We start from the raw sequence: 25,383 nt of genomic DNA on the forward strand, positions 1-25,383 counted from the left end.
ACCCCTTTTACAGATGAGGAACCTGGAACTCCATTTCTAGAACTTTCAAAAGCAGACAGGACTGGATTTTGTTAGTGCTGAGATTTAATCTGATTTTAATTCCCAAAACTTTCCACCATACCAGCTTCCCTCTCTATTCGTGCAAAACACTTCAGCTTCCGCTCTGGCCCTCCTGAATAATTTCAGAGTAGCCTCCTGAGAGAGGAGTGCAAAGACCGTCTTGTTTCATGGTCAAGAAGCTGCCTTTTGAGGTGTGTCTCAGCGGAGGAGCCAGACCATGCTCACTTGTTGCTGGCGCCCTTTGATGATGTACCCCATGAGAAGACTTTGTGGTCCAAAGAGAGGAGGAGGCATCCAGCTGGAAGCTGCTTGCCTGATTGATTTCTCTGTGTTTCTTATATTCCAGGTTATTGAATTGGGGAAGCAGTTCTGGGGGAATGAGAAGTAGGTTTTGGGGGTGAAGAGTTGGGACTTCAGGATCTTCAGAGAGACAGCATGATGGCCATATTTTTAAGACAACACCAGCAGTTGTCTTTATTGACTAAGGAGGCTACAAAGATTTTTCTTAAAGTACTAAGTGTACAGAAGGACTTAAATCTCTTCCTTCTGAAGTCTGATTCTTAACAGAAAGTAAACTACAAAGTTAAAAGTCAAATATGTGTGGGTGTATGCTTGTCAAGGATCACAAGATTATGGTGTACATGCAAGAGACATATGACTCTGTCAAGTAGGGTGACCAATCATCTGACTTTGCCTGAAGGTTTTCCAGGACAAGGGCCTTCAGTTCTGATACCAGGACAAGTGGTTCACCCCGTCTTTAACAGTTTTTGTGACCCTGAGAAAACCACATTGAGTTTGTGTATCTTGTGGTCTGCATTTCTCTTATTAGATGGCATTTAAATTTCCTCCGGTTTCTTAGCATTAGTATTTAAGTGTGACTCCTTTACAAGCTATAGGGCTAGAAGCTAGTACTTTTCAGAGTGCTTTGAAAGTGATGATCAGGAAATGATGTTTGATTGAGGACATTACCAGTGCTGGTTTAGTAGTTGAGAAGAGCTGAGCAATTAGGATATAGTATCAAACCCTTTAACAGGCCACTGAAGCAAGTGAGCAAGACTGTAAATCCTTTGAACTCCAGGTCTTGTGTTTTGCTTTTTTTGTACCAGGCTCTACAGCTTCACCATCAAATGCTTGATAAGGTGATTGTTGGTATTGTTGATATCAGAAGGCTATAGTTGTGACTTGTTTGACCCACTGAGAATCTTTTTTAAAAAGATTCTAAATTAGTGCCAATATTGAAAAATAGAGATTTGACCAAAACACTGCAGTTCTTGCATCTCTGGAAAGATTGGGAGATCTGGCTAACCCAGGCTGTCTTTACTCAAGTTGTCCTGTGGCTGCCCTCTCTAGATGGGGCACATTGTCCCTGGTTTGCCACATCCCTGCTCCTCTCTCTTCTGCCACCCACTCTGCTCAGACCTATCTCTCTGTCCTCCCACTCACATATTAATAATCACCTAGAATCCCTTGGTATGCTTAAAATGACGTGACTTTCCTGTCCCTACTCAGACCAGTTGCTTCATAATCTTGGGGAGGGGAGAGGGCTAGGATTTGTGTTTGAAAAGTCTCCCAAGGTGATTTTGATACACAGTGAAGATTGAAAATCCAGTGCTTCAACTTGATCCTGAGACCAGATTTGATGGCGATAAGAACCATGGAACAGAGAAACCAAAGAAATGGTTTACCTCATCCAATTGATGAGGGCTGACACAGCCTGTGTTAACTCTCTTGGGAAAAATCAGAGTACTTTTCCAAAGGAAATATCCAGATGGCCTATGCATTGCACGTTTTGCTAAGGTATTAATAAACTTCCCCCAGATCCTGCTACACTACTCTAGGCATTTAAATCATTATAGTAATGGCCATAGCTTTTTTTTTTTTTTGAATGGGGTGATCATAAAAGTATTTTTAATGGACTTATAAATCTAGTGGTCGTAAGGAGCAAGTGACATGAATTTGTATTTGAGGCAAGGGATAAAAGGGAGGGGGCATAGTTAAAATTAACTTTGGGGATTTTCTCTTTTGTGTAATGACTTTGTTCAACTGTGATTCTCTCACTGTAAATTGGTTTCTATCGTCTGTTGCTGATCTTCCCCTCGCTTTCCCATCAGGATCACTTTCTAGTCTATGAGTGCTGTCATTCCCAATTATTAAAAAAAAAAAAAAAAATCAAGTAGCCAGCAAATAAAAGCCTGTTATTCTCATTGAAAGGAGGGTTCTGACACCACCTATTTCTGCTGCTTAATTTTATGTACCTGCAAAAGGAAGGTTTTGAGATGTGATGTGACTAGTTTAAAGCTTCCCTTAGTCCTGGAACCTTTAGCCCAAAGATTGCAGGCCAGTCATCCCAGTTTAGAGCTGTTCTTCCCAGGGCTCCTGGCAATCAGTGGCTTCAGGAACTTTCTTTGATTCATCTTTCATGCCATGACAACTAGACTGGGGTTTTATCTTACTTGGACTATGTGAGACCCAATTCAGCCTTAGGATCTCCATGAAATTGCCAAGACTTCTCTCTAATCAGAAAGAGTCTTTGGATCCAATGATGGAGCTCCTGACTTAGCCATGTCCTGGCTGCTCTGTGGGGGTGTGGGATGGGTAGGTATTTCCAAGGGTAGGGACCATCTCTTAAACCTTGTGTTCTCTCTTCTACTTAGCCCCTTAGGGGACACCTTAGCAAGCTCTTTCCATGAAAATTGTTCTGATGGGTCACCACTCTCTATTTGTGTCCATATATCTAGTTTTCATTCTGTAGAAAATTCCCTAATGTCACTTTGGTAGAGTTGAAAGACAGTAATAGAAAGACTTATCTCTCTCTAAACTTATGATACATGTTAGTAATCTCTCCTGTTCCTCAGGATAAGCCTCTGAAGTTTAAGTGTTTATGTATTGACCTTTTTTGTTCTGTTCCTGTCTGCTAGGCTCTAATAGCAGAACTGTTTTGCAGCTGCCTAAATTTTACTTGTCCCTCCTGGTATCTTTGAAATCAATCCCCCACTGTGAGACTCCACACTCATCCATTCTAGATTCTACTCCCTGCCCTGGGTGCCAGCACACCTCCTAGCAGAGATGTTGCACTGACTAGTCCAAGGAAGAGATTGCAGTAGGTATCTACAGGACGACCTGAGAAGTTCTCGTTTTTAATCCAGCAGAACATCAACTGACAGTGACAGAAGCAGATTTGGAGGAGGAGGATAGTCGGATAGTCTCCTGATGAGTGGTAGGAAAGCAACTTCTATTTATTAAATTAGATAATTTTTATGTGCCAGATCAGATGATTCACCCCCCCCCCTTTTGGCTAGTTCCATTTATTCATCTTCTAAACCTGGAGGCCTTCCAAGAGTCAAACTCTCTGATAGGAGCTTAGGTATCCTTTTGCATTGGTTAAAAAACCAGATGGCCAGTATTTACTGACACTACCTGGTTGTAATGTGACCTCGAAAGAATTATTTAGTAGTTTTTCCTACCTCAGTTTTCCCTACTCTAGGTGGAAACAATTATAGTACTTTCCTCATAGGTTTAGAATGAGCATTCTATGAGAGGATGTATATTAAGGTAGTAACATTGAGCCCACCAGGATACTCCAAGATCATTTTTTTAAAGTCGACTGATTAGCAGCCTTTATTTGGCACTACATTCCTCTTTGCCATGTGTCTTAATCTGTTTTCTGTTGCTGTAATGAAACCTCTGAGACTGGGTAATAAATAAAAGAATTCTCACTATTCTGGAGTCTGGGAAGTTCAAGACCAGGGAGCCACATCTAGCAAGTGCTTCATTATAACTTGGTAGATGGCTTCACATTGCAGGAGTGAGTGGGTACATATGGAAGAGGAGGGGCTGATAGGACCAGACATTTTATAACAACTCACTCTTGGGAGACCTAATCCATCCCTGAAGAACTAACCCAGTCTCTTGAGACAGATGTTCTCTCTTATGAGGGCAGTACTCCCAAGACCCAGGCATCTCCCAGAGGCCCCACCTCCCAACACTACCATGTTAGCAGTTAAATCTCAGCATGAGTTTTCATAGGGACAAACCACCATGTCTGCAACAGGTTCTGGGGATTGGGCCATGAATGGACGCAGGAGCCATTATTCTCGCTGCCACAGCTACCCTGTACCTTTTTATTTAATTACGTATCATTATATGTTCCCAAAAGATTGAAAACATATAATGCAGGAAGACAGTTTAAAATAAGTAAAATAAATAAAAAATGGAGAAAATGAGAGAAGAAAAGTAAGAGTCAGGAGTGAAGTTTATACATACACAAAATCAGTATCAGAGTCCAGCTTACTGCCTGGAAGTAGACTGTGATTTTGCTTCTGAGCTTTTCCCATCTCTTTTGAAGACACAGATATTGTCTCTGGCTTTATTTTGGTGATGGAGTGGAATCCAGCCAGTTGTTCAGATGCTCTGATGAATGCTTTTGATATTAACATGAAGGAACACTTTCTTCTCTAGGTCCTCCTGGATATATGAAGTGTAATGAGTGAAACCTTTGACATGTTTGTGGTGAATCCAACCACTGTTTCACCTGGCCATTATTAATGCTACTATTCCCCTATTAGATCAAAAGTGCATTTCTTTGAAGACTTCTTCCAAGATGTGGTGTAAGGGCAGGCCAAATCCAGGGATTTGAAATATCTAAAGCAGTATTCCCATGGAGATGTACTGAGCTTTCATTTTGAATGGTACTGATGTTTCTTTTACCATTTCTATTTTTGAAGGTCATTAAATCAAATACATATTTACATAGATGATTCCATATCTCCCTGTAAGCTGGAAGCATTTGAAAGCCTACCAAGGTTGTCAGGCTGTTAGTGACATTTGGAAGACATTTCTGCACTAGCAAACCATGAGGCTTTTTGCCATTATGTGTTATAATGGAAAGAATTTATATCCGTAACGTACAGTTGGTTAAAGATAGTATGTGTTAGGAAAAAAAGGCCAAAGTGTAATTATTGAGGATTATACTGAGAATTCTGGTATCCCCACAGATTATCATGCATCTAGCCAAAAGTTACATTCATCTGATCAAAATTCTTTTGGCATATCTTTCAGTATTTCAAAAAATCAGTTTTTAGAAAGAGGAAATATTATGACTGTTATAGTCATTTTGCTTTTAATTTATTAGAATTAAAGATTCACACACCTGCAATGTGTTATTGTAAGAAGTGCTTTCAAATAACTGCTGGAAACCACCTGTCTTATCCTGATATTTAGAAACAAAACAGAAAAAAAAAAAAGTAAACATGGCGATTTGGAGATAACAATTAATTATACCCTCCCTCCTTTCTGAGTTCTGATCTAAAGGAAAAAGAAATAACCAGATGAAGATTAAAATGCAGTACCACATGTGTGAGGTCCTGGGTTTAATCCTCAGCACCTGAACAAATAAATAAAAATCAATTATAATACCAGCTTTATTTGCATAAAGCAGAGCTGGAACACTTGGCTTGGGTGCAGGACTTGCTGATCTATTTTAGATGGGTCTCACATACCCACCCAGATGATGTCCTATAGCCAGAGGCAGGTAAGGATGCAGTGTGAATTTAACCCACAGGAGCAGGAAGAGAGGCAGTATTCAGTCTCCCAGAGCTGAGGTGTTAGCCTCTCTCCCCCAGAAGGCTGTGAACACTCCAAAGCAGGTGTAGGCCTGCTTTTTCTCTCTGGTTTCTTCCTGGGAAATGGAGCAAATGTTTTGCATGAAAATATGTCCAAAGGAAGTAGAGAGTCCTCCCTATATAAACCATTTGATTTGTTTTGAAATCCAGATATAAGAAATTCCAAACATTGGGCAGTTTCTTGTCTCGTTTTGATGTCAGGGCCTGTAATTAGTTTGCTGTCTGGTTTTGAATATGCATTTGGTCCCTACACCAAGTGCATACTAATAAGAATATAAGTTTGAAATGGAATTTTACAAACAAATCATACTTTTTTTCTTATATAATTGCTGTGTGTTACAGATTAAATGGGTAAAAGGTAATTTATCATCAATCATTTGGAACATTAGCAAAGGTGGTATCAAAATGAACTGCATAAACTTTAATACCTTGTTTCAAAAATGAGTTAAGATTTTACTTTAATATTCTATCACATATGGATTAAATATTAGAAATGATTAAAAAAAATCCTAAGGGATGAGAGGTGTGACTGTGTGTGTCAGTGGGAGATATTTCATTTGCACAAAATACTGGGCAAAACTGGTCTAGAACAATGGGTGAATTGTGTATAACTTAAGTCATCTTTCAGCAAAACTTTGAAAGGCTATCAGTGACCAGGAACTCACTATCGTGTGCCTTGGAAAATGTCTGAATTAGAGCCATTTCTAGAAGATTTAACTATTGTTTGACATCCTTGTATGTGAAATTAGGGCACATGATGAAGATGCTTACCTCCATTGAAGTCTGTTCCTCTTTGAAGTTAACTGGGGAAGTATTTGTGATTGTTAGGCAAGTGTTCTAAAATGAGTACTTCAGCAATTAGGAAACAACTGCCTTAACTTGGACTTGTGCAAAATATTGTTCAGTAGCTGTGTTAAAGTGCTTTGCTGTTTGTAGTTATTTGTTATATCAATTAAACTTGGAAAGAATATATCCAAATTGCATCTTAATTTGGGGGCAGGTACTAAGGATCAAACCCAGGGGTGCTTTACCCCTGAGCTACATCCCCAGACCTTTGCATTTTTTGAGACAGAGTCTTGCTACGTTGAGGAGGCTAGCCTTAAACTTGTGATCCTCCTGCCTCAGTCTCCTGAGTTGCTGGGATTACAGGCATGTGCCAGTACACCCTGCTGTATCATTGATTTTAGCCTCATGAGTCAAAGCCCTTAATGTTAGTCAGCAATTAGAAAGTAGGACCAGTTTTCCTATGGGCACTTCTAGTTCATGATGTTAAAACCACGTTCTCTTTGTGTATGATTCTCATCTCAGCTGGATGGCAGCAAGATATACATTTAACTTACTCAAAGTTTATACCAAATCAATAAGTGCTCTGCTATGTACCTCCTAAAAAGGAAAATTGTGCAGTATTCTTTGTCATCCCCCATCAGAACTTAGTATCTGATTGCCTCCATTCCTACTCTCCTGAATGATATAAGAAATAATTCTCAAATTGTAAGGTGCAAATAATCTTGTGTTCATGTTAAAAACAGTAGTTGATCTGTTGGTTTGGGCTTGAGCCCCAGGGTCTGCATTTGTAATAAGCAAGTTACAGATCAGAGCTTGAATAGTACGGTCTTAGTGGTACAGGTTAATAGAAGCAATTGGGAGAAGCTGAGGCTGTTAGGTTAACCTCAAATGATTTTTCATGTTTAGAGACAGTTACTCAGGACAGGGTGATGAAAGCCATAAGTCCAGCATTATTCTTTGCAAGTTCTTCCACATTGTGGGATGACCTAACTGGGTTCTCTGCACTGGACTAACTTTTAAAAATCTGGCTGCTTGGTGGGGCATTGGCCTGAGAAAACAGGCTTTTGATGCATTTTTTTTCCCCTTAAGTCAGGAGTCTCCTCGTGTTGCCCAGGCTGGCCTCCACCTCCCACTCGCAGGCTCAAGTGATCCTCTCACCTCAGCCTCCCAAGTAGCTGGGACCACAGGCATGCAGCTTATGATTCTCTACAGAGAATGCCAGCCTGTCTTGCAGATGGACTATCATATGAGCCAGTGGACCTACTTTTGTGGGGAGCAAAGAGGTCATCCCTGGAAATACTGGAATGATTCATGTTTTGGGTCCTGTTAGATAGAACCTATAGAGCTGATAAAAGGAATGTCTTTAAGTAGTTCTCATACCTGGCTGTATATTGAAGTCTCCTAGGCAGCATAAACATGAAAATACCTCTGATCAGGCCTCTGCTTAAATGAAGTAAATCAGCATCTTCATGTGTAAAAACTGGGCACCTTACTTTTTAAAAAGCAGCCAGGTATGGTGGCATACATCTGTAATCACAGTTACTCGGGAGGCTGAGGCAGGAGGATCACAAGTTCAAAGCCAGCCTCAGCAACTTAGTGAGGCCCTGTCTCAAAATAAAAAATAAAAAGTGCTGGAAATGTGGTTCAGTGGTTAAACACCTCTGGTTCAATCTCTGGTTTAAAAAAAAAAAAAAAGAGTAAGAGGTAAACTTACCAACCAGTATCTTCCCTAAGAAAATTCAGACCTGGGGTCTGCCAAAGCATGGGGTTGTGTGGTCCGCACAGATTGACTGTATCCTTGAGAAGTTCTTTCTAAGCTTTAAAAATTTTCCCCCTGTAGTGGGATTTGACTCTACCACTGAACTACATCCATAGCCTGCCCCCTCATTTTTTCAGTTTTATTTATTTTGAGACAAGATCTTGCTAAACTGTCCAGGCAGACCTTGAACTTGCTATCCTCCTGTCTCAGCCTCCCAAGTCACTGGGATTACAGTCATGCACCACCATGCCAGGCCTCACATTTAATATCTGATGAGCCTCAGAAAGGCTATCTCAGAGTTACCCGTGTGTGTGCATGTGTGTGTATATCCTTGAGCATCAGCTGTTTTGTTAATATTTTTAATCCCATGGTCTTGATCAAATCAAGTATTTGGAGGGCTGTCCCATTTCTGCAGACTGGGCAGCTAGAACACGCTAGGAATGGGTGGGCCAGCATGGGTGGTTAACCCCGTGGGGCTCAGGGTTTGCTGAATAATATTTGTTCTTTTGAGAGCATTGTCTCGTGTTTTTAAAACAATTTTGGTGGTTTTTGTGATTTTCTTTATATGGAGGTCCTTTGGGTCTGCTATCATCAGTGGTTTTTCCAGACGTAGGGAATAGCCAGAAGTTGATTTTCACAAAAAGGCTACTTTTTATGCTTATAAAATTCCTTTGTGGCTTTACTGTCCTTTGGCTCAGAGGGGAAGCAAGTCTTTCAAGAGCTTTCATTCAGTGTTGGACCTACATGATAACTCCTTGCAATGTGATCTCCTCACACAGTGTTTTGATTTCTTCTCAGAGTGTCGTCATCAGCCTCTCCTAATGCCAGTTCCTGGTTTCCTGGGCCAGAAACCAGATGAAAATCCTGATTTGTTTTTTTCTTTTTTTAACTGTCTGATGAAGCACCTTCTACATTTGGTCTTCTTACGGTCTGCCTTCCTGTGCTTCTTAATTCATGGACTAGGATCTCTAGAGTGGGGCCCCAGTGCCATATACTAATTAGTAACCAGTGACACAGCCTAGGAGTGAGCTGCTGGGCTGGTGCCAACACAGTGGTGACCCTGGAGGATGTAGAGGAAAAGGAGGCTCGCGTACTGGTCGGCTTGGGACTGCACAGGGGTCAGTCTTCTCTTCCCTCCACGGCTTTAGCAGAGGTCTCAGAACTGGCTGGTGGGGGCTCCTGAGTTCACCTTGGTGGTCTCACCTTGCGGTGTAGCAGGAGGGCTGACTTCTGAGTAGCTTCCTAGAGTAGGGAAGGTCTTGCTGTTGTTGAAGGCAGCATGTCTCAGCGAGGGTGCTATTATCCCTCAGGTGCATTAGCACTTTTTGTTATTGGTACATTATAGTTGTACATAATGGTAGGGTTTTTTTTTTTTTTTTTTTTTGTTAGGGAATCATTTTTGATTGTCAGAGCTCCCAGTTTGGGAGGATTTTGTTGTATCCTAACTGCATCTAGTGGAGAGAGGCCGGGGTTGCTGCCTGACATCTAACTGTGCAAGAAGCTCCTCCAAGACAAAACCTCCCAAATTCAAGTGTCAGTTGTGCCACGATGGGGAATCCTTGGATTATGGGGATTTGATTTTTCATGAAGCCATGCTGTTTGTCTTGGTTTAGTAGATGTTTTCAGAATTCTTGGGGTTACTGGGGTTTCATTTTGTGTTGATGGAAAATTTTGCCAATTATGAATAATCTATGAGCCCAGTGAATGAAATTTGAAGAACATGGGATGCTCTTATCTGATCCAGCAGTGACAACTTCCTCCTCACTCTTGTCCTCTTTCTTTGTCCACCAGCTAGTTTTGTACATACCTAGGGGGCGAAATCAATTCTATTATCAGATGTTCATTTCTGATCCTTTTCCCTTCCCCACCCCATGCCCTCTAGTGGAGACAGCCCAGGGGAATGGGGGAGCACAATAGGGGTGGGGGTGGGAAGCATCAAGGCAGGAAGGAGCGCACAAGCTGGATACAGAATCATCAGCCCTGTTACAGTGTTGGAAATGTATTTTGCTATTGATGCTACAAATAGAGCTCTGAAGTCCACTCATTTTACAGTGTAACTACAAGGCAAATAACCGCTTTAGATGGGTGGGATTGAAGGTTTTCCTCTTCCTGCTCACATTAAGAATGTGCTGTGGCTCAGTGTAGGAAACCCTGGCACAGGATGGATCTGCTTTGATCCCTTCAGCTATAAAGGGGATTGGACTATTTAAAATCTCACCATGACAAGAACCTCTCCAAGAATACCCAGGTGTGTTGTTTGAGTTCGGATTTTTCAATTAGTTACTCAACAGAAGACCAGTGTAGCCAGTCCTCAAGGGAGCAGGCTGCTTGCACTTGGAATGTTTATAAAGAAAGGGATCAAGGTCATGAACTTGGAAATGAGCTGTTTTCTGAGTAAAGGAAGGGGAGGGGGTGTGGGGGCAGGAAGGGCAGTAAAATGAATTGGACATTATTACCCTGTGTTCATATATGATTACATGACCGTTGTAAATCTACATCATATACAACCGGAAAAAGAAGTTATACTCCATTTATATATGACGTGTTAAAATGCATTCAACTGTCATGTGTAACTAATGAGAACAAATGATAAAAAAATAAATGGAGGAGAGCACATTTTATCATAACTCTCAAGAGGTAGCTGCAGGGTGGGATCTGGGGTTGGGTTCATGTTTATGGCACTGGCCCTGTTCATCTGTCATTCAGAGGAGTAGACAGTCACAGTTCATCTTCCTACAAATTTGGACTTGTTTGCGGGATAAAGCTCCTTCTTCTTCCACTTTTCCTTTTAACAAAAACAGAAGATGATCACATTTAGAGCAAGAATCTACCTCACTCCCCATGCCACCTTTCTCTCTTACACCAATAATTCTGCAAATATGTGTTTTTTCTTTCTATAGTCTTTCGAATCTCCCAACCCCCTCAGGTTGGTGGGATGTTGCATTAGACTTAGCTTCTTAATACCACTGCACTGTGGGCTCTGGTTTGTGTTTCCTATCAATAGGTCTCTTCCTTTCTGATTTTCAGTAAGTGGCTTGTAGATTCAACCTGGTTTGGCAGAGACCACCATAGAGGTGACAGGATGTGGGTACTAGTTTGTTCAGACTCTAACTGGAAAACACGTTACTTGTGGACCTCAGTCTTCCTCTGTAAGTTGAGGGTTTTCACTTGGTTATTACAAAATTGATTATGGTTCCCCAATCTCTATAAAGGTATTTTATACATTTTAATCTATCATATTTCCTTTTAAGTTGACCGAGTTAGCATACACAGATTTCTGTGCCATGTTTGGGTACAGAAGTGTGGAAGCCCAGATTCAGTTGATTTTGAAGGAAAATGGCTACTATTTTTAGAAATAGTCTGCCAAGTACTGTAAAGCATCTCTTAGTGTAAGTTGATTTAGATACTAGAAAAGTAGAAATCGTTTTAATGTTGGATCATTAACATCTAAAGATGACTGTCACTTCTTTTGGAATGGGAGTCAGGCAGGAAATTTCTAACTGTGTGTATGTATGTATGACTATTCCTCACCTAGAACTGATTAAGGCAGAATTCTTTTTCATACCATTTTTATATGCATAGATATGTCGGCTTAAATTTTAAGAAGAAAACAAGCAAAGAAGGGCTAGGAGCATAACTCAGTAGTTGAGCACTTGCCTAGCATGAGTGAGGCCCTGGGTTCAATCCCAACAACAGAAAAAAAAATTTAAAAGAAAAGAAGAAGGCAGGGGGACAAGGCCACTGCCCAGCATTAAATTCCTAACCAATAACATAGAACTTCAAATTCAAATTCCATGTACAGAAGTAGTGAGGAAGTTTCGTTCTGAGTCTCTGCAGTATTAATTGATATGTATATTAATTATGTCCTGTGCCTTAAGATTTGACATGTAAAAAAAATTTGAAAATCACCTTTTAAATGAAGAAACTAAAAATTAAACTGAAACGTGTGGAATCTCAGGAATATCTCTGGGAACCTTTGAGGTCTTTGAAACATAGTTTGAGCGTCATTAAATCTGATCAGTCAGTCATAGTCTCCCAGCTCTAAACGTGTTGTGTTTTTCCAGAATTTTCCTCATTTTATGCCTGCAGAAATTGAGATAAGGAGACCTATGAGGTGGTGCCAATGAGTAAAGCAAGCTATAGATTAAAGATTTCCAGGCTTTTGCTGTTGGGCTCCTTGTCTTCCCTTTCCACTCTTTCTCCTGTCCTTTTCTGTGATTGTCTTAGCATAAGAATGAAGTGAGAAACCTCTGTGAAAGGTTTTGCTGCTTCCTGGACAAGTTTCCGGTCTCCTCCTCTGTTTTAGACATCTTGTTGTTCTCATAACCTCACTGCCTTGCCCCTTCTAGAACTGTTGCTCTGGAACTTTGGTCTCATTTTCTTCTTTGGGTATGTATCACTATCAAGCTCCCTTTAGTTTAACCCTGCCTATTCAAGGACACTGTAATGTTTCACTGCCATGAGACAAAACCTTAGGGTAAAATCTTCTGAGAGGTAAAGAGTAAATGTGTTCTCAGGGTGCCTGGGTTCTTTGTGGCTCACATCAGAAGACTGTCTTGGAAGTCATTGCTCATTTGTGTATCTTCACTCATTCCCCCTCCCTAGCTTTTCATCTAAAAAACATTTAATGAATCTCACTTAATGAACATCACTGTGTGCAAGGCATTGCCATTGCTGGCATTTCTTATTTTGGGGGCACTTCATAGAGCCATAGAAGAGATGAGGCAGGACTGTCCTATTGAGCAGTGGGTAAGAAACTATTCAGGAGGAGCAGGAACTGCCATGGTTATTCCAAGGAGGATGAGCTCTCGTAATCTAAGGAGGCTGGGGAAGCCTCATGTAGAAGGCATGGTTGATTGGCAGACTAGAAATACGAATGGGATTTCCCAAGGTTGAATGGGCGAGAGAAAAACTGATTTAGAGTTTCTTGAATGTTATCACACAGAGTCAGGATAAAGTTAGACCCCATAACCACCTTTTAAAGACAGATGAAGTAGTGCAGGTGGTTTGTGGTGGAGGACGGAAGAGGTATGGAATGACAAAGCAGTGTGCCCCAAGGTGGGTATGGCACCATGAGCTGTGATGGCATTGTCTTTTGGAACTTTTGGACAAGACCAATCTCTGTGGTTAAGGCTAGCATCACTTCTGAAGGAATGGTCATCTCTACCTTCATCCATCCTCTGAAGATGCAGGTCTTGGAGGAAGTACATGGGGCTGCCAAGGACTTTGGATGGTCACCTGAAGGACTTGCTTCATTTGTCTTGTTCTAACTTCATTGGAACTGAACTCTTCTTTAGAATATTCTCCCTATTCAGGCGAGGTGGGCCAGGAACGATCAGAAGGCCGGTGGAGATTGGATCAGAAGGATCTGGAGGTTGTAAGAATGGCCAGCTCTGGTGAACTGGAGGCAGATTGCTCCATGTGATTTCCATTTGTTGCCACTCTTGTGATCAGCCTTAGGGATGGCATAATCTGGTCTTGGCTGAGCTGCACGGTATAAGGAAAGAGGCTGCAGTGGGTCCATGGGCCTCCTCTTCCTACCCTCAACTTCATAGTGGAACTTGTTTTTTCTTCTAACAACTTTATTGAGATATGATTCACATACCATACTATGCTGCCAATTGAATATGGAGAGCTCAGTGGTATTTATTTATTTAGGTACTGGGGAATTGAAATCAGAGGTGCTTTATCACTCAGCCACATCCCCAGTACCCACCCCCGGCTTTTTAAAATTTTGAGTCAGGGTCTCACTGAGTTGCTGGGATTACAGGCATGTACCCCCATGTACAGCTCAGTGGCTTTTAATATATCCACAGAATTCTCTTCTATCAGTACAGTCAGTTTCAAAGCATTTTTGTTACCCTGAAAAGAAACTCTGTACACCTATGATATCATTTCCCAATTTATCTGTTTTGTAGCCCTTAGCAAAACAGATTTGTCCATGGATTTGTCTGTTTTAGACTTTTCATGTAAATGGAACCATATGTGATTTTTAATAATTGTATTTTTTCACTTAGCATAATGTTCTCAAGGATCACCCATATTATAATATAATCAGTTCTTCATTCCTTTTATGGCCAAATATTATCCTATTTTATGTTTATGTTAGTTTTGTTTACCCATTTCTTTGTTGATGGACATTTGGGTTATTTCTTTAATAATGCTGCTATGATAATTTGTTAAGTTTTTGTGTGGACCAAAGTTTTCGTTTCTCTTGAGAGAATTCCTGGGAGTATATTGTTTGGATTACATGGTAGCTCCCTGTTTAAGTATTTGAGGAACCACAGCATTTTTCCACAACAGTATCCAACACTGACTGTTCCATTTTACATTCCACCAGCAGTATGAGAATGTTTCATTTCTCCACATCCTCACCAACACTTGTTCTTATCCGTATTTATTGATTTTTGGCTCTCCAAATGGGTGTAAAGCCATATCTTATTATGGTTTTGATTTCCATTAATGATTAATGATACTGAACATCTTTGTGTCTTTTTTTTTTCCAATTTAATGATGTATTTCCTTTCCAAAGATCTTTGATGACATTTGAAAAGGCAAAAGCCAGATTTTACTGTGTTGAGAAATGAGTGGGAAATAAGGAAATAAATGGTACTCTTTTAGGAAGTAGGGGGTGCAGGGGGTGCATGTAGGGGCAGTTAACATCACGAACAGACCTGGCATAAACTTCTGTCTTGAGGATTGATGAAATCTTGGCTCTGAAATGTCATCATTTTGGTTGGCAACAGGATCTTCTGAGATTTACTATATAGTCCTTTATTCTGTCCCTTGGATTCACTTAGCTGGAGGACCCAATTGGTAAGTTTGGAGGCAGGCACATTCTTAGCTTGAAAGACTACTTTTTGATTGCTGTTAGTTCAAGGCCTCTCCATTAATTATGCCCATTACTGATGATCATCATTAGTCCTTTTATGGCACCAAGACTCTCAGTGAAGATGGCTGTACTGGATCCTCCTCATTATTTTCCTATTACTGTGGGAGATAGAGGTGTCTCCTGAATAATGCTTTTGAAAAGTCTTAAATTCTATCTCCTTAATAGGAATCATAGAGATGAATTCTAATGTGACTCTTTGTGTGTGCTGTGAGTATGCTGATGGTTTTTGTTATTTCACACTCTGCATTCCACCAGAGGAGAAAACATCCCTGGCAGTTTTATAGTCACTTAAAATCTGGGCCCTCAAGTACTCTGAACCCCTTATAGCTAGGGATTTTTGCAGCAAATTTGCATCTGCACGAACTAGAATAATTTCATGCAGGCTAGGTTTCTTGGCCATCTTCTTACCCCTTGAATGCACCGTCTTGGTAGATGTGACCCTCCCAAGGCAAAGGTTTAGTACCATTCCCCCTTCTAATGAAGCCCTTTTCCAAGACCAAGACCTTGTCCTTGGTCTTTCTGTGGCTTAAACTGTGTAGACTTGAGCAGTCTCTTCAGTGGGTTCACTGAGGAGTGGGGCTTTCTGTCTGAAAGTTGATAGGTAATTTCTGTCAGCAGTTGGGTTTCTGTCCTAAAATATTCAACAAAAATCACCTGCAGACTGTCTTCCTTGGTAGAGCATCTCATTACTTGGCCTGGAACAATCCCTTCAGGCCTTGGGTGACTAATGAGTATGGGTTATCAAAAAGGAAGCACTGCCACTTCCTGAGGAAGTCAGGGCAATGCCTAGTTAGTGGAGTGCTTTAAATGTTCTAGCCTCCTAAGGGCAGAAGTTCTAACTTGCTCCCTATTCAGTCTCCAGGGCCTGAGGGCAGCAGGTACTCCATTGTGTATACTTGTAGAACACATGACAGAAAGAGGGAAGCTGCTGTTCAGCTGGTGGCTGTTGAGAAGGACAAAATACAGTGCCATGGTGCCTGATGACATTTAGTCAACAGGTATTTTATTGTGCTTTGTCTTTCTTCAAGAAGGTATGCACAGATGGTTCCTTAATTAGAATAGTTTGACTTAGGATTTGTGGAACACTTTATTATCAGGTAGGCTTTGCATTAAATGCTTGTGCCCAACTGGATTCTAATGTAAGTGTTCCAAGCATAATTACGATAGGCCAGATCAAACTGATGTTCAGTAGGTTAGGTGTACTAAATACGTTTTTAATATTTTCAATGTAGGATGTGTTTGTTAGGATGTAACCCCAGCATAAGTGGAGAAGCATCTGTGTGTGTGTGTGTGTGTGTGTGTGTGTGTGCGTGTACACATGTGCGGTCTCCCAAACAATGTCACGGCATTTCACTGTGTTAGCTTTGCATCACTGTGAAAAAATACTTCAGATGGTCAACTTGTACAGAGGAAAGATTTGTTTTTGCTTAGTTGAGGAGGTTTGAGTCCACAGTTGATGGGTCCCTTACTTTTTTCCCCTACAGCAAAACATCATGGCAAGCATGTGTCCAAGGAGGTCTGTTTATCTCATGATGGCCAGGGGGCAAAAGGGGAGAGAGGAAGTGGCCAGAGTTCCAATATCTCCTTCAAGGGCACGCTCCCAATGACCCAGTTTCCTTTCACCAGATCCCACTTACTGAAGGTTCCACCACCTCTCAATAGTGCCACTGACTGGGGACCAAACCTTCAACCTATGAACTTTTGGGGTGCATTTAAGTTCCAAGCTACAGTAGCCACTCAGAAACTGGTAAACAATCCAAGGTAGGCAGACTAGTGTTTTATGACTTCAGACTAATAAGGGAACACTGTAGGCTAGAGCAGTGGAGAACGTGGGCTGAGACAGGTGGGGCTTGGAGAGCTGGCTGGATTTGGATTGGCAGTGTGACACAGTGAAGCAAGCTGACCAGGTGGAAGGAGAAGCTTGAGTGAAGAAGGGGAGCTGCCTGGAGGATGCATAGGGCTCATGGCAATGAGCAGAGCAGCAGGGGTGTAGGGTGTAGGGCTGTAGAAACTTATGCTTTAAAGTAGCTCAAGATAGAATTTGAGCCTCATCACATTGACTTGGTGGTGGCATTGCGGTGATGGAATGCATGCACCTGGATTCTGGCCGTGTGAATCAGGGATTCTAAAATTGAGCATGCATCAGAATCACTTTTTGTGTTTGTTGATGCAAGGCTCCAGGTCTCCAGAGTTGCTGATTCAGTAGGTCTGGGGTAAGGCCAGAGAATATGCATTTCTCACTGGTGCTAAAACTACTGGTGAGTTTAGAGACCACACTTTGAGAACCACTAACCTAGAGTTCAGAGGTTAGCACACCTTTTCTGTTAAAGGCCAAAAAGCAAATATTTTAGACTTTGTGCTACATAGGGTCTCTGTCACATATTCTTCTTTGTTAATTTCAGTACCCCTGTAAGCATGTACATACCATTCTTAACCTTACACAGATAGGCTGTTGGGGGATTAGGGATGGTGAGGGGAAGACTGAGTGCAAGTTTACTGATCCTGGGCCATTCCTAGGTTATCTCTCCTCTGCCACCCAGTTTCCTTTCACCAGATCCCACTTACTGAAGGTTCCACCACCTCTCAATAGTGCCACTGACTGGGGACCAAACCTTCAACCTATGAACCTTTGGGGTGCATTAAAGTTCCAAGCTACAGTAGCCACTCAGAAACTGGTAAACAATCCAAGGTAGGCAGACTAGTGTTTTATGACTTCAGACTAATAAGGGAACACTGTAGGCTAGAGCAGTGGAGAACGTGGGCTGAGACAGGTTATTACTAAGCGACTTCCCTGTAACGTTATTTTCTCATCTAATTTGTTTCTCATAAGTGAGAGATGGTAATATTAACACTTACTAGCATATAGAACTTTTATGAGGATCCAGTGAGCTAAGGTACAAAGAAGCATTTATCCAATGTCTGGGAAGTATCTAGAATTTATTTATCATTTAATGTTATTAATAGAAGTACCAACTATGGATTGCTCTGTTGACAGGTGAAGGGAAGGCAGTGAGAGAGACCACCAGATCCACTGAATTGCAGATTCTGTAAGCTAATTGCTCCAAGATCCTGCTGCCATTTCTTCTTAGTTTGCTCACAAAGACGAACCCGTTGACCCAAAACATGTGTGCACTCTGAAATACATCCTGGGTAGTCCCTTGTAGGGGATCATTGCTCATCCTCTCCCTGAGTGGCACTTTTGTCAACTGGCTGGTTCCATAACCTGGGTCTCTAGAAGAAAGCGCGGATAAATCAGAATACTGGTAAACTCCTTGCAGTCTATGGTCAGGACCCCTTGCCAAGAAACCCTGATTGAGAACTTTGGCTCATCCTGTACTGGTATTACATGGAATCTGACCACCTTCATTTTGAAACTCTGCCCTTTAGCTTTTCACTTTGCTGCATGATGGGAGTGAAAGTGAGAACCACAGAAAAGCAGACAGCCTGGTGCTTTTGGTATTTCCTGTGTTACAGTGTGCCAGTAAGCAACGAGAAGCTGCTTTTGTTCAAGATAACTAAAACTAGGGTGGGGGTGGAGCTCAGTGTTGGTGCACATGCCTCGAATGCTGGAGTTCCTGGGTTCGATCCCCAGCCCGGCAAAAAAAAAAAAAAAAAAGCTCTCTCCATGCTGAGAGTACTGATAATGAAAGCCAGCCATGGTTAAATAAGATGGGGGCCCTCTCTCACTTCCTTGTCACCCACCCTTGCGGGGGCATCTGCTTTCTTGCCAACATGTCCAGCTGCATGCTCAAATCCTTGTCCAAAGCACATAATAATGACTTTGTGAGCTCAAGTTACAGACGCATAAAGTACCCCATGGTATGACTCTACCCTTTGCTTAGGTTTTTGCTGACATGCAGTAAAATATCCGTCCATCTCCTCCCCACCTTGCAAAACAAGCTTCCTGTTTTGACCTTAGTCCAGACAGGAGCAGCCCCACTACACCTGTTAACTCACTCAGACACACGCTTCCCCCTCCGTGTTTGTACAGCTTCTTGTTGCCTCACCAGATTTCCCCTCTCAGCTTACACATCCCGAATCATAAACTAAGGTGCCAAACCAGCAAATAAAGAAAAAAAGGAAGTTGACATTTGATGTTCAGCTGTCCCGGTGAAATTATGACTTCTGGCTTCTTTTGCTGTGTTTTGCCACTGCCACTTTGCTAACTTCCCTCCTCCTTCGCAGCAGAATGGAAGCAAGGAAAGGAAACCGACTGACGCAGGAGCCCGAGTGAGACCCGCAGACTTGCAGACCCAGCCTACACCATGAACTTGAGTCCACCTTCCATGTGTTGAGAGCCAAGGGCAGGTGAAGTTGCCAGAGAGCAATGGCTCTCTTTACTCCCTGGAAGTTGTCCTCTCAGAAGCTGGGCTTTTTCCTGGTGACTTTCGGCTTCATTTGGGGTATGATGCTTCTGCATTTCACCATCCAACAGCGAACTCAGCCTGAAAGCAGCTCTGTGCTGCGGGAGCAAATCCTGGACCTCAGCAAAAGGTACATCAAGGCACTGGCAGAAGAAAACAGGAATGTGGTAGATGGGCCATACGCTGGTGTCATGACAGCTTATGGTAAGTGCTGTACTGGGAGGGGGTGCAGTTGGATGGGGAGCTGTTGAAAGAATCCTGGAGGCTCCCAGACTCAAACTTGCCATGGTTATCCCTTACCACTGCTTCTTGAGCAATGAATTACCCAGGGGCACTTTTAGATAGGTAAAGCAATGCCCTTTGGGAAATGGTGAGCTCCTGTGCACACGGATACCTTCCCCAGGAGCCGTGGTCAGTACAGTCAGCGCTCTGTGGGTCATGTTCGCAGTTGGTTTCTCCTCCCTCAACACATTTCTGGAGTGTATGATCTCAAATGGGAGTGTGTTCATGGAATTCTGAAAAGCACTTATTATCTGTTCTAAACAAAACTTAATTAGGGATGGTGGGGGTGAGTTGAGGTGAGGAGGGAGAGGAGGAGTGTTTTTTTTGTTTGTTTTGAAAGTCACCAAGCTTAGAGACAAATGTGTGTCTCTGTCCAGTGTGCAGTGACATGGGAGCTCACATGCTGGCTAATAGCTTTTCTTTTTGTCCTTTTCAGATTTGACTGCTCATGTTTCTTGCCCTTGTCTCCACTAGCTCTTGCTTTGAGAGAAATCTTTTTTTATACCTGTTGCTTATTTTTAGGTGCCTCAGATACTTTTTGATATAGAGTAAAAAAAAATGCAAATATAGGATCTATCCTTTCTTTCAACAAAAATTATGCTTAATATAGACTAAGGTGGGAACTGTAAAAAAACAAAAAATAGAGGAAAAAGGATCACACATCAGTCTCCAGGCAATATCCACAATTAACATTTCAGTGTATGTCGTGTGTGTGTGTGGGGGGGGGGGGGGGGGGTTTAAAAAACAAGGCTCCATTTTGAGAGCACACACTGAAAAACCAGGTAGTTTCTCAGGGTGTGCATTTTTAAAATTACTCATCAACTTATATTAAGCAGACAGCCACTATTGGTATTGCCACTATGGATGATGTAACAGGTGGCAGTTGCTATTGTAAAGCTTCTGGGCTTTTAGGGTCCTTGTTCCACCTTTGGGAGGAAAGGAGAACAACTGGTAGCAATTTCTTCTGTTTATCTCAGTCTGACAAACCTTTTACATGGACAGGAAGAAGCCACGTAAGTGGTATGTTTATAGACTTTCAATTTCACTGGTTGCCTTGACTTTTTTTGTTTGTTTCTTGTGTATTGCTAAACATCTCAGAGGGAAGGCTTCCTCCCTCCATTGTAAAAGGACAGTGATCTGGTCTTAGCTTTTCAGCCCTACAGAAAGGTTACCCTTTCTATAAAGTTACCAAAAAAGGCAAAGTATTTATTAGAATTTCAACCACCTTGCATGCTTGTAATCATAGGAATTTGTATCTCACAGAAACTAAAGGAATTATTTATTCCAACCTGCTCCTTTTATAGATGAACCTTAGTGTAGTTATTCATCTTGTTCTCAAAATCAGAGGAGAGTCAGAGTCAGATAGGCCTCATCAGCAAGTCTAACTCACATCGCTTGTGTTCTTTCATCAGATGAACCTGATATATCAAAGTGGTCTTTGCAGCTGAATTTCTGGAATTTAATTGGATTGAAGTGTGTATGTGCTTGAGGTATTTGGGATCACCTGGTGGTGAGATCCTGCTAAAATAAGACTTCTCATCTGGTCTTATTAGCCCTTAGGGCTGGGTGTGTCTTTGTTGTGGGAGTTTGTTCATGCATGATAAGATTTTAGCAATAGATGCCAGTAGCACCTCCCTGGTTTTAACAAGAAAACATGATTTGGTGTGAGGAGATAATGGCTGTCTTCCCTGCTACCTTGAAGAAGCACTGCTCTGAGTAGAAACAGCAAATAGAATCTAACACCATCTTCTTACAGATGTTCTCAAGCAGATAACTATTATTTCAGTTTGGCCATCAAGTTTAACCTACGGACCAAATTCAGACTGCTGCTTATTTGTGCAAATAAAGTTTTACTAGAAACATAGCCGCTAGCTTTTGTTTATAACAAATGCAACAAAAGAGAAACACACTAATACCAATGTTTATTTCACAAAACATCTTAAAAATTGAGTCCATCATTCAGCAGTCACTGTAGGTCATTCTTAACATTCATCTGATCATGTTGCTCATAGATCCAATGATTTCCCAGGACTCTGGTGGTTTAAGGCAGAGTCAGCAACCTATGACCTGTAGCCCAACTCCTCCTTGCCACTATTTTTGTAAATAAAGTTTATTAGAGTACAGCCATGCCCCTTTATTTATGTATTAGTTGCCACTGAGACTGCAAACCTAAATACTGATTGATCCTTTACCAAAACTACTTGTCAGTTCTGACCTAAATAGTCTTTGGGTGAGTCTTTTTATCTTATAGGGTTTTATTTTTATTTTGTGTATGTGTGCATGTGTGTGTGTGTTTTCTAAGTGTCTCTCATCCCTGTGTTTGGATCCCCCTCATTAGAAGCACATCCAAACCCAGCATTCCTCTGTCCTCTGGAAACACTACCTCTAGAGATTGGCAGGTCAAGAGTCACAGTGGTTATTATGGTGAGATGGGAGCTAGACAGTGTGGCTTTGTCACATCCTGTCTGCAGGGTCTGGGCCTTAGAGGGACTTCTAAAGTGGGGCACCAGTCCCTCTCTCACCAGGGACAGTTGCTTAAACAAGGTGCGGCATGTCAGCACCTGGCATGTGTCTGCTGCTGCTGTTAGTTTGACTAGTACTCAAACAATAACACAGATGGCCTCCAACTTAAAATTGTCCCATTTTCTGACAATGCAAAACCATTCACATAAACTATTCTTTTACATTCAGTGCAGTATTGAATAAACTGCATGAAATATTCAACACGTTGTTGTAAAATAGGCTCTATTCAATGATTTTGCCCAACTGCAGGCTAATGGGAGTGTTCTGAGATAGTTTAAGTGATGCTAGACTAAGCCACGACGTTTGGTAGGTTGGTTTATTAAATGCATTTTCAACTAATGCTATTCTCAACCTACAGGTTTATTTGGATGTCATCCCATTACAGGTGGAGGAACATCAATAGAAGTGTCAAAGAGTAGCTCCTAACCTGCCCTCTACCTATTCTGATTCTGCTAATTTGTAAAGAAACTTACGGACTTCCATTGGGACTTAGGAATCCATAAGTGCCATCTGGAGGTTCTCCTGGCAGCCTGTGTGGCATAGCCAAGAGCATTCATTCCTGGGATACGGAGGGCATTTCTGTGTGTTTCTCTCTCAGTACAGAAAGAAGTGTGTCGGCTCTTGTCTCCCAGTCACATGTGAAGCCAGAGCTCTCTGCTGTGCAGCCTCATCTGCATCTCTTTGGCCAGCATAGCAAGGGCCATGCCTATCAGGACATACTGGGAATTGTGTCACAAATGGTTCCACTCGCCTCAGTCAATGCTGTTTTTGTTCAGGAGGTGAATTGATCTCGGTCTTTAATGACCTGACCCAAATTCTGATCCCCAGTGATCACCTCTTATCTAAAAGGGCAGGCTGGTCCATTTCTCTTCTCCTAGGAACCGTAATGGAAACCCAAGGCCAGGTGAGATTCCCCTTGTAGTTCATCTACACTTCGTTCACCCTGCCACGTCTCACCTGCTTGCCTCTCTGGGCACTGGGGTGCTCTCCTGGGTCATCAGCTCTGGCTAACAGCCGTAACCATTCAGCTTCTCTCTGCCTCTCCCACCGCAAATCACGCTTGTCTGGCTCCTCCTCGCCCTCCAGACTCTCTGGCCTGCCCTTTCTTGCCCTCTGCGTTTCTCCTCATTTCCCGAGCTTCTTAGGCCTAGACTTTCCTTCCACTGGCTCTTATCCTTTGAGCCACGCACCTGGGGTAACATCTCTGTTGGCTGGTGTCTCCAAGTGCTGTCTAGTTTCTGCTCTTGCAGTGGAAAAATAGGGATGATGTCCCTGCTCTCCTGGATGTTGTGTTCTCTTTGGAGGGAAAAACAAAATAAGAGAATGTCAGATAGTAGGAAATTCCTAGAAGAAAATAATAAAGAAGGAATGTGATTTAAAAAAATAAAAAATATCCAAAGGACTTGGAAGATCAGAGAAGACCTCTCTGAGAGGTGTCCTTTAACCTGAATGACAAAAGGAATAGCCAGGTGGGGTAAGGAAGAGGGAGGTTGAGGCAGAGCCTATGGGGCAGAAGGCTCAGTGTATACCAGGCCCTGAGGTTGGCAGGTGCATTTAAGGGAGAAATAGAAGTTATGGCGTCCCGTCAAAGTGAACAAGGAGCAGTATGGACAGTGGAGAGGTCTTAGAAGTGGTCAGCGTGGGTCCTAGTGTGATGGGCAGGCGAGTGAGAGAGGCAGTGGAGATGGAAGTTCTCATGGGTGGAGCTGGCCTTGGCCTCACCCTCTGACCACTACTGTTTAATCAGCTTTTTCATTGCTTTTAAACAATTAGGAGAGGAAACGTTTACTTGGTGTTCAGGGTTTCAGAGGTTTCAGTCCATAAAGTGCTGACTCTCTTGCTCTGGACCCAAGATGAGGCAGAACATCAAGGTGCAAGGGCATGGCAGAGGAAAGCAGCGTAGAACGTGGCAACAAGGAAGCAGAGAGAGAGCTCTGCTCCCCAGAGATAAAATATAAACCCCAAAGGACCGCCCTGGTGACCCACCTCCTCCAGCCACACCCTACCTGTTTACAGTTACTGCCCAGTTAATCCCTATCTGTGGATGAATGCACTGATGAGGTTAAGGCTCTCTTAACCCAGTCACTTCATCTCTAAATTTTCTTGCATTTTATCACATGAGCTTTTGGGGGACAATTCATATCTAAGTTGTAACAACAGCCATCTCTGTGGGAGGAAGAAAGGTAATGAGAAAGAAATTTCTGTTTTTGTAAGGAGGCACATAGGGTGGGGGCAGGGAGAGCCAGCAAAGGGCTTTGGTTATAGGGAGCAGTGGAGAGGTAACCGCTTTGGGCTTGCAGTGGCCCTCAGTGGCCTGGGAGCTTATGTCTAAGGTGGTGGTCTCATTTAGGGCTGCCAGAGGTTGTTCTGAAAGGGTCGCAGCTGCTCCGAGTTGTAGACCCAGATGATGTTCTGAGACTGACAAGAGCTTTAACCAGTGTTTCCACCTCTCCTATGAAGAAGGAGGGAGGGAAGAAAAAAGTTTGGTTTCACTTCATTAGAGATGCAAGCCTTGAAAAGATTTTGTTTTAATTTTATTTTTTTCTTTTGTCTCTGTTGTCTCTGTTGCTACCAATAGGATCAAGGCATTGTTCTGGGAAGTCTGGGGCTTTTGTTGGGTATTATGGAAAACCCTCATTGCCAAAGGCAGAAATTCCCTCCCTTGAAGGAAAATAACACTGTTCTGGGAGTGAAACTGGTTGGGGAGAAAATTAGCCAAGCTGCTTGGTATTGTCTGAGGAGGCCTCCTTGAGGTGGTTGGTGTGATCATAGAAAAGACTTTATGCTTTAGAGAACTTGTGACCTAAAAATGGGGGTCTTGGGACTGAGGCTTTTCCCACTCACTCCACTTTCCCATCCAAGCCAGGCCAAGTTCACAGGCATGCCTGGCCCAGCTGGAGGTCTGAGGAAAACTGGACAGTGTTTAAGACAGGAGTGAGGTTGGAAGACGGGACCCACCCTTCTCCCCATCACCAAGACCTCTTCTTTGATGCCGTGCCACTGCTTCAAGTCTGGGTTGAGGAGGGAGTGCATGTGTGTGTCATTTGCATCTCAGACTCAGAAAGTCCTCCCCTTACCTGGTGACCATAGCTCAGC

General features: G+C 42.4%; 1 protein-coding gene across 11 annotated transcripts in view; it reads left to right on the plus strand.

The window, feature by feature from the left end:
* The window catches only part of MGAT5 (alpha-1,6-mannosylglycoprotein 6-beta-N-acetylglucosaminyltransferase), a 328,573-nt gene that overhangs the window by 104,920 nt on the left and 198,270 nt on the right, over nucleotides 1–25,383 (plus strand). For 6 of the 11 annotated variants that reach the window (XM_079135630.1, XM_079135632.1, XM_079135627.1 and 3 more), the window contains one exon: nucleotides 19,304–19,686. In XM_079135630.1, the coding sequence (XP_078991756.1) occupies nucleotides 19,446–19,686 (241 nt within the window). In that variant the 5' untranslated portion in view covers nucleotides 19,304–19,445. Of the gene's footprint in view, nucleotides 1–10,285; nucleotides 10,475–19,303; nucleotides 19,687–25,383 lie in introns of those variants that run through there. The other 5 variants (XM_079135634.1, XM_079135637.1, XM_079135635.1 and 2 more) reach the window with 3 other exon arrangements.

Source organism: Sciurus vulgaris (assembly GCF_902686455.1).
Source record: "Sciurus vulgaris genome assembly, chromosome: 3".
In the NCBI taxonomy this organism is placed as follows: Eukaryota; Metazoa; Chordata; class Mammalia; order Rodentia; family Sciuridae; genus Sciurus; species Sciurus vulgaris.